Source organism: Leucopleurus acutus (genome assembly GCF_964270905.1).
Source record: "Leucopleurus acutus genome assembly, chromosome: 10".
Classification (NCBI taxonomy): domain Eukaryota; kingdom Metazoa; phylum Chordata; class Mammalia; order Artiodactyla; family Delphinidae; genus Leucopleurus; species Leucopleurus acutus.
In genome coordinates, this window is record NC_139153.1 from 82,231,968 (window position 1) to 82,240,976 (window position 9,009).

The 9,009-nt window shown below is 50.2% G+C and overlaps 1 protein-coding gene across 2 annotated transcripts; it reads left to right on the forward strand.

The window, feature by feature from the left end:
- Positions 1–3,615: 3,615 nt before the first annotated feature.
- Positions 3,616–7,093, forward strand: LOC309967863 (BOLA class I histocompatibility antigen, alpha chain BL3-7-like). Of its 2 annotated transcripts, none has more exons than XM_082848791.1 (8): positions 3,616–3,697; positions 4,021–4,290; positions 4,492–4,767; positions 5,388–5,663; positions 5,782–5,892; positions 6,322–6,354; positions 6,502–6,545; positions 6,708–7,093. In XM_082848791.1, the coding sequence occupies exons 1-8, from the start codon at positions 3,634–3,636 to the stop codon at positions 6,828–6,830; spliced, it is 1,197 nt and encodes a 398-aa protein (XP_082704917.1). In that variant the 5' UTR covers positions 3,616–3,633; the 3' UTR covers positions 6,831–7,093. The 2 variants fall into 2 exon arrangements, with proteins under 2 accessions (XP_082704917.1, XP_082704918.1); XM_082848792.1 differs by having other exon boundaries at positions 6,498–6,545; positions 6,708–6,821.
- Positions 7,094–9,009: the final 1,916 nt, after the last annotated feature.

Genomic DNA, 9,009 nt, shown 5'->3' on the forward strand with positions numbered 1-9,009 from the left:
AGTTGCAGCATGCGGGGGCTACTCCTCATTGCAGTGTGCGGGCTTCTCATCGCGGTGGCCTCTCTTGCTGCAGAGCACGGGCTCTAGGCAAGTGGGCCTCAGTAATTGTAGCGTGTGGGCTCAGTAGTTGTGGCTCATGGGCTCCAGAGCGCAGGCTCAGCAGTTGTGGCGCACGGGCCCAGCTGCTCCGCGGCACGTGGGATCCTCCCGGACCAGGGCTCGAACCCATGTGCCCTGCACTGGCAGGCGGATTCTCAACCATCGCGCCACCAGGGAAGCCCTCTTGCTCTTCTTATAAAGACACCAGTTCTATCATATTAGGGCTCCATCCTTATGATCTTGTTTAGTCTTAATTACCTCCTTAAAGGCTCTATCTTCAAATAGAGTCTCATTGGTCTTTAGGTCTTCAACATAAGAATTTGGTTGGGAGGGATGTAATTAAGTCCAGTAACAGAAGTGTTTGATTTCCAGAGGCCCAGACCCATCAGGTATGAAGGTTTGGGTCACACTCCCAGGTAAGGCACAGGACCCACGCTCCTGTGCTCTGAAATCTATGACAGCGTTTGTGCAGAGGCCCTGCTTCCCGGGGCTGTTCCCAGACAGTAACTGGTCACAGCAGGGACACTATGGGAGGCTCATTCCTGGGAGACATGGGACTCCTCTGATGACCAACTGTGACTTGAGGACTCCCTCTGGCCTTGCTTAACTTCACTTAGATTGTTTTTGATGGTCTTGGAGAATCCAGGAAAGCTCTCCTTCTGTTCATCACTTGCGATCAGAGTTGCATCTCGGTCTGCTGGCTCTCTCATCTTTTCTGGTTCCCTCTCCATATTCTCTGACAGATGTTTAATAAAATTCTGCTGAGTTTAATCCTATTTTGGCATTTGTTTCTTGGAGGACTGGGACTAACAAAATAATTTCCATCTGTATACCAACAACCTATTTACTTATTCCATCTTGTAAAATCCTTCTCTTTATCCAACTTCTACCAGCATCTGTTCCATTTCGCTTGTTTCGTATTATCTCTTTGAGGTGATAGATGTTTGGTTTTTTAAAAATTGAAGTGTAGTTAAGTTATAATGCTGTGTTAGTTTCAAGTGTACAGCAAAGTGATTCAGTAAATACATATATATTGATATATATTTTCAGATTCTTTTCTATTACAGGTTATTACAAGATATTGAATATAATTCCTTGTGCTATTAGATCATTGTTTACCTATTTTATATATAGTAGTGTGTATATGTTAATCCCAAACTCCTAATTTATATCTCCCCCCACCCACTTTTGCCTTTGATAACCGGAAGTTTGTTTTCTATGTCATGAGTCTATTTCTGTTTTGTAAATAAGCTCATTTGTATCATTTTCTTAAGATTCCACATATAAGTGATATCATATGATATTTGTCTTTCTGTCTGACTAACTATAGATGTTTGTTGTTTTAAGCTGCTAAGGTTTAGAAGTAGTTTGATACACAACAGTAGATAACTAACAAAGCTCTCTTAAGTCTCTATTACTCTATAGTTATTGCCTAAATCTGTTTTATCTCCTTTCACCTTGAAAATGTTATTTATTCTCACTTCCAATTCCTCTCTTCCTCTTCTTTTTTTTCCCCTTTTTTTCCCTCTTCATTCCTTTACTTTTGTTTTCTTTTGTCTTTTCTCCTTCCCCCTTGCTTTCTTCCTTCTCTCCTCTCCTTCCTTTATTCTTATTATCGGATGTTTCAAACATATAAAATAATACTATGTGGTTATTCTGAAAACTGAAAGGAAGCATTATCTGTATATGCTAAAATTATAATGCCAAGGCATATGGAATAAAAGTAAAATAAAGGAAGAAAAGAAAATGCCTGGGTGATTCTGCAAACAAGTAAGTGACTTCCAACTCCTATTTCCTTTCCTTAAGCTGAGTTTGTTTCTTTTAAAAAAATATTTATTTATCTGGCTGCGTCGTGTCTTAGTTGTGGCATGTGGGCTCTTTGTTGTGGCACGCAGCCTTCTCACTAGTTGTGGCACGTGGGTTCCAGAGCGTGAGGGCTCAGTAGTTGCAGTGTGTGGGCTCTCTAGTTGTGGCGCAGGCTCAGTAGTTGTAGCACGCTCAGTTGCCCTGTGGCACGTGGGATCCTAGTTCTCAGCCAGGGATTGAACGGGCATCCCCTGCATTGGAAGGTGCATGCTTAACCACTGGACCACCAGGGAAGTCCCAAGCTGAATTTGTTTCATTTTCAGAGTAAACAGATCAGCTCCATGAACTCTTACACATTTCTGGTAAAAGCTTAAGTTGGTACTAGCACTTTTAAAAAATTTATGTTTTTACTGAAGTATAGTTGATTTACAATGTTTTGTTGGGTACTAGCACTTTGGAACTCAAAATAGCATTATCTAGTATGGTTAAAGTGTATATACCATACTCCAGTATTTGATTTTTAAAATCCTGAAAGAATATTTAATTTTTTTTTTTTTTTTTTTTTTGCGGTACACGGGCCTCTCACTGCTGTGGCCCCTCCCATCGCGGAGCACAGGCTCCGGACGCGCAGGCTCAGCGGCCATGGCTCACGGGCACAGCCGCTCCGCAGCATGTGAGATCTTCCCGGACCGGGGCACGAACCCATGTCCCCTGCATCAGCAGGAGGACTCTCAACCACTGTGCCACCAGGGAAGCCCCCAAAATATAAATTTTATTTCATCATAACTTCAGTTCAAAATAATCAGTATGCCAGAATGGTATATTTTGGGGTGGTATTTTTCTGCTCCTCTTCAACTCACACAAACTCAGGGATATGGAATGAAGACAATTTTAAAACACAGCAACACAGGAGACACTGACACATGGTTTGGGAAAGTAAAATTTAGGAGCTTTGTGAGTATGATTGGCAGTGCTATTTAGGCACATTTCTGTATTGGTAAGGGCCAAAATCAGTTTTACAGATTAGATTCCTGATGTTTGCGGATCATAAAGATTGTGCTCCCCGCTATAGTTAACAAACACAGAGGAAACTATCCGATCCATATGGGAATCTCTATCTGGTGTTTTCAGGCACAACTTCTCCAGGTTTAAAGCACAAAACCCCTGTTCCTCCACCTCCATTCCCAGAGAGACCTCACTCTCTGGCATCAAGGTCCCTGGCGGATGAGTTTTCTTCTAGAAGAGTCCAAGGGGTGAGAGATAAGGGGTGAGAGGCAGATGGTCCTGTTCAGCCACGATGGTTTCGAAAGAACACTGGAGGAAAAACTGGCTGAGCCCAATCTGGGCATGGCTTCTTGGTTTCCTCAGACAGCCCCTGGGCCAGGACTCAGAGAGACAATGTGACGAAGAGCATTCGGTGCAGGAGGAGCGGGATCAGGGCAAGAACTCAGGGCCAGAACTCGAGTGTGGCTCACTGGGTCTCTCTCAGGGCGGTGTCTGGGGTGGGGACGCTCAGTGTTGGGGATTCTTCAACTCCCCTGAGTTTTACTTTCTCTCTCACAGCCTGTGTCGAACCCTCCTGACTGGATACTCATGACGACGCCCCAGTCCTCACTCCCATTGCATGTCTGGTTTCTAGAAGCCAATCGGTGTCCCCGCGGTTCCCGGTCATAAGTCCCCACCGACCCGCCGCACGCAGTTTCTCCTCAGACGCCGAGGTGGTGGGTCATGCCACCGCGAACCCTCCTCCTGCTCCTCTCCGGGGCCCTGGCTCTGACCGAGACCTGGGCGGGTGAGTGCGGGGTCGGGAGGGAACGGCCTCTGCGGGGAGGAGCCAGGGGACCCCGGGGGTCGGGGGTCAGGACTCCCAGGGAAGGAGCTACGCCTCCGCCCCCCCACCCCCGGTCCAGACCCGCCCCCTCACCCCGGTCCCCGCCAGTCCCTCCCTTGCTTCCCGCCCCCTTTTCTCTCCCCACCCCCACCCCAGGTGCCGGCCCTTCTCCGACCTCCACACCTTTTCCGTTTCACGAGCCCCTCTCCGCCTCCCGCCTCCCGGACCCAGGGACCCGCACCGGGAGGAGGGTCGGACGGGATCTCGCCCCTCCCCGCCCCCAGGTTCCCACTCCCTGAGGTATTTCCACACCGGGGTGTCCCGGCCCGGCCGCGGGGAGCCCCGCTTCATCGCCGTCGGCTACGTGGACGACACGCAGTTCGTGTGGTTCGACAGCGACGCCCCGAATCCGAGGAAGGAGCCGCGGGCGCCGTGGGTGGAGCAGGAGGGGCCGGAGTACTGGGAAGAGGAGACGCGGATCTCCAAGGACGCCGCACAGACTTACCGAGTGAACCTGCACAACCTGCGCGGCTACTACAACCAGAGCGAGGCCGGTGAGCGACGCGGGCCCGGGTCCGGGTCACGACCCCCATCCCCAGGGACGGGCCGGCGTCGCCCCGAGTCTCCGGGTCCGAGGGTCACCCCAACATTGCGGGACCCGCCCGGCCCCGCGACTCGGGAGGAAACGGCGGGACTTTACCCGGTTTCATTTTCGGTTTGGGTTTAATCGCTGCGGCTGGTCGGGGCGGGGTCAGGGTCTCACACCCTCCAGGAGGTGTACGGCTGCGACGTGGGGCCGGACGGTCGCCTCCTCCGCGGGTACAGACAGTTAGCCTACGACGGCGCCGATTACATCGCCCTGAACGAGGACCTGCGCTCCTGGACCGCGGCCGACGCGGCGGCTCAGATCTCCAAGAACAAGTTTGAGAAGGCCGGTTCTGCGGAGCACGACAGAGCCTACCTGGAGGGCGCCTGCGTAGAGGCGCTCCTCAGATACCTGGAGACCGGGAAGGACACGCTGCAGCGCGCAGGTACGAGGGGCCACGGAGCCTCCCTGGTCTCCCCTCGGGCTGGAGCTGGCTTCCCACAAGGGGAGGAAATGGGGTCCCTGTGGGAACACCGCCCCAACTTCTTGTCGGGAGAGGGAGGAATCCGCCCAGGTTTTCATATTCTGTGCAAGACAGTGACTCGCCGGTGGCCTCACTTCTCTGAAAGACAGTGAAGGAATCCAGTCTCTTTGGGGAAGAAACAGGAAACCAGCCCTGAAATAACTGACCAGCGGCGCCCTTTGACCCTGACCCCCATCTTGTGAACCATGACTTTCTCTCTCAAGCCTGTTCTCAGCCTGAGAACATCTTAGGAGGCCTGGCTCCAGCTTTTCTGAGTCATTCAGCCTCTACCAAAGTCAGGACCATTGCTCTGTATTCTCCCCTTTACATGGAACCTCCTACCTTGGCTTTCATCCTTATCATAGAACTTGACAAGGACTGGGAGATTTTCCCATACCCCGGAGTCCAGGCTGGTGTCTGGTGTTTTTGCTGCTTCTTTTCAAACCTGTTGTGCTGTTCATTCTCAGGATGGTCACATGATGCTGCTTCAGTGGCCCATGAAGGTAACACTAAGTGTGAGTTTTCTGATTCTTCCTCCTCAGACCCTCCAAAGACACACGTGACCCACCACCCCATCTCTGACCGTGAGGTCACCCTGAGGTGCTGGGCCCTGGGCTTCTACCCTAAGGAGATCTCACTGACCTGGCAGCGTGATGGGGAGGATCAGACCCAGGACATGGAGCTTGTGGAGACCAGGCCTTCAGGGGATGGAACCTTCCAGAAGTGGGTGGCCCTGGTGGTGCCTTCTGGAGAGGAGCAGAGATACACGTGCCATGTGCAGCATGAGGGGCTCCAGGAGCCCCTCACCCTGAGATGGGGTAAGGAGGGACACGTGGGGTGGAGCTTCCTCTCAGATAAAGCAGGAGCCTTTCTGGACACGTTCAGCAAGGTCGGGATTCAGGCCTGAGGTCAGGGCCCCTTCCCTTTCCTCCACAGAACCTCCTCAGTCCACCGTCCCCATCATGGCCCTCATTGTTGGCCTGGTTCTCTTGGTGGTCACTGGAGCCGTGGTGGCTGGAGCTGTGATCTGGAGGAAGAAGCACTCAGGTAGGGAAGGGAGGGAGGGATCTGAGGTTTCTTGTCTCACTGGGGGGTTCAAGCCCAGGTAGATGTTTGCCTGCCTCATTACTGGAAAGTACCCTACACACACATGTGGAATATGGAGCTGAGTGCTAACACTTACCTTTCGTAAAGTACATATGAAAACGAAAGACAGATTTTTCACCTTCATAATTCCAGTTGAGGGCCTGTTTCTCAGCACTTGAAGGTCAGAGGGGGAAGGTCCCGCTAAGGGCAGACTCCCAGGAGGGCAGCTGGTCCACTCCCCCCATATCTCCTTTCTTCATGTTCCTGATCCTGTCCTGGATTTTTGGTTACAGTTCCGGAAAATTCTCTGCAGTCCAGGACAAGGGGGTTCCTCTAGGATCTCAGCTCAGTCTTCTCCCTGGCCTCTCACGTGAGGTTTTCTTCTTACAGGTGAAAAAGGAGGGAGCTACGCTCAGGCTGCAAGTAAGTGTGGAGGGGCTGTGATTCCTGAGACCCTTGTGAGGGTGCAGACAAGAGGCCATGGTGGGGGGCTCACCCTCCTAAAGTTCCTTCTCTAGTTTCTCTCCTGTGGGTTCTGACCACGTCCTGGTTTTGTTCTCCCCCAGGCAGTGACAGTGCCCAGGGCTCTGATGTGTCTCTCACGGATCCTAAAGGTGAGACCCTGGAGGGCCTGACTGGGAGAGGTGTTGGGGCGGAGGAAATGCCCCGGGTGGTGGGGAGCTTTGAATGGGACATTTGAGCATGTGAGGGGCTGTTGGGAAGGTCAGCACTTACATGACTGACCTGAATTTGTTCATGATTATTTTCTTTCACAGTGTGAGGCAGCAGCCTCGTGGGGACTGAGTGATGCACGGTCCCACTATGTGGCTTCAGATCCTGTGACTCCTCTTTCTGCAGCTGCATCTGAATGTGTCTGTGTTCCTGGTAGCATAATGTGAGGAAGTGGGGAGACTGGCCCACCCCTGCCCACCATGACTCCTCCCCACCCTGACCTGTGTTCCTGTTCCAGCAGAGGCAGGGCTGGGCCACCTCCATCCCTGTCTTAACTTCGTGGTGCACTGAATAATAATGTCTTAACTTGCCTGTTGGGAATAAAATCTGTATATGAATTTTGTTTTTTCTAATTCCTGCCATGAGGGGTTGATGGGATAATAAGGAGAGGATTCCTGAAGTTTGAGAGAGGAAATAAATGGAAGCGCTGAGAACCTTCCAGAATCCGTGTGCTTGCTGTGCTCTGTCTGCTGCAGGTGGGACAGGAGGAGGCTGTGAGGAGCTGAGCGTGGACGCGGCCTGTGCCCATTCCGTGCTCACTGCATCTTGGGCTTTGAGGTGGTCACTCCTGGTCACATCTTCTCAGCTCTTTTGTCCTTGTCTCTTCAGAACTTTGTCCCACCAGCAGCTGTGATCTCAGAAGAAGTCACCAGGTGAGCCTCGGCTCAGGCCTGTGTCCAGTCCTCAGCCCCTATCTTTTGGGTGTTATTTGTTGTTTCTTTGTTTCTTTAGAGGTTCTTGCCTGAGTTTGTGTTTTATTCTCCTCTGGGTGTCCCCCACCTCTGACAGCTGGAGGAGTCGTTTGGCCTGTCGTGGTCCCCACAAGGCCCAAGGCTGCCCCTGCACACAGGAGAGTCTGTGGTGTCCAGAGGTGGATTTTCAGATTCATCCAGCTCTTGCCCTTTGTCTAGGGTTTGATTGTTCTTTCCATATTTCCCCCAACCTTCTCAAAGGATCCAGATTCTGGAATTAGCAGAAAGGCGGGAAACCATAATGTCTCGTCTTAGGTAAGTTCCTGTCGGAATTCTGCTCTGCTCGCCTACCCACTCTCCCTGCCCTTAGCTCTAGTAATCCCAGTGCTGGCTCCAGTACAAACTCATGGATTTATAAAGCAGAGTCTAGGACTTCCCTGGTGGTCCGTTAGTTAAGATGCTGCTCTTCCACTGCAGGGGGCTTGGGTTTGATCCCTGGTCAGGGAAGTTCCACACCCTGTGTGGCCAAAAAAAAGAAGAAAAAAAAAAAAAGTAAAGCAGAGTCTAATTTAGGTTTATATTTGGTTGGAAAATAGGACCCATAAGTCAAAGGTCATTGTTTTCTGAAAAGAAAAATATACTTGTGTGAGGCAGTGCGGAGGAGGGTTGGTTGGTGGGAAGGGTAGAACAGCACTTGTGAGACAAACACCGGCAGCACTGATGTCAATGTGAGTAGATGTTGTTCTGTAGCTGCCACAAAACAGCATTTGGCCTGAGGTCACATTAATAAAGATACTGTCTCTAGAATAGGGAGGTGCTTTACATTGAACATTCACTCAACTGATACAGTTGTGTGCCAGATATATAACACAGTATTTTGCATCTGGGAAACATTGAAGTAAAAACAGAAAAATTGCTGGCCTTGTGGAGCATGTATTCTAGTGGGAAGAGACAGACTATGTGCCATCAGCATAGTAAATAAGGAAAGTGTTCTGTTACAAGGGGATACGTACAGTGGAAAAGATGCAGTGGAGAAGGTGATCCAGAGTGTGAGTACGGGGACAGGGAAAATGGGTGTTTTACTAGGGTGGTCAGGGAGGTCCTCACTGGGAAGGTGACCTTGGAGGAAAGATTTGAAGGACATGAGGAATTATCCCTGAGGATGTCTGGAGGAGGTTCTTTCCAGGCAGAGGGAACCTCCAGGCAAATGCACCAGGGCAGGAGCATGTCTGTGTGTCCCAGTTAAAGTGAGGAGGCCAGTATGGCAGGAGCAGAGATTAATTGAGATGAGATCAGAGGTACAGCCAGACCATGTAAGGCCTGGAGGATGCTGGAAGGGTTTTGACGTTTGCTCTGAGGGAGATGGGAGTTAGAAGATAGTTTTGAGCAGAAGAGGGAGATGGTATGACTTCTTGATTTTTTTTTTAATATTTTTATTTTATTGGAGTATAGTTGATTTACAGTATTGTGTTAGTTTCAAGTGTACAGCAAAGTGATTCAGTTATACATATACATATATTCTTTCTTTTTTAGATTCTTTTCTCTTATAGGTTATCACAGAATATTGAACAGAGTTCCCTGTGCTATACAGTAGGTCCTTGTTGGTTATCTCATACATAGTAGTGTGTGTGTGTTCATCCCAAGCTCCTGATTT

Bases quoted from the DNA above. Each gene is read 5' to 3' on its own strand.
- LOC309967863 (XM_082848791.1), top strand. From the start codon at position 3,634: ATGCCACCGCGAACCCTCCTCCTGCTCCTCTCCGGGGCCCTGGCTCTG. The intron at 3,698-4,020 runs GTGAGTGCGGGG...CCCCGCCCCCAG, and splicing joins TCTGACCGAGACCTGGGCGG to GTTCCCACTCCCTGAGGTAT. The intron at 5,664-5,781 runs GTAAGGAGGGAC...TTTCCTCCACAG, and splicing joins GCCCCTCACCCTGAGATGGG to AACCTCCTCAGTCCACCGTC.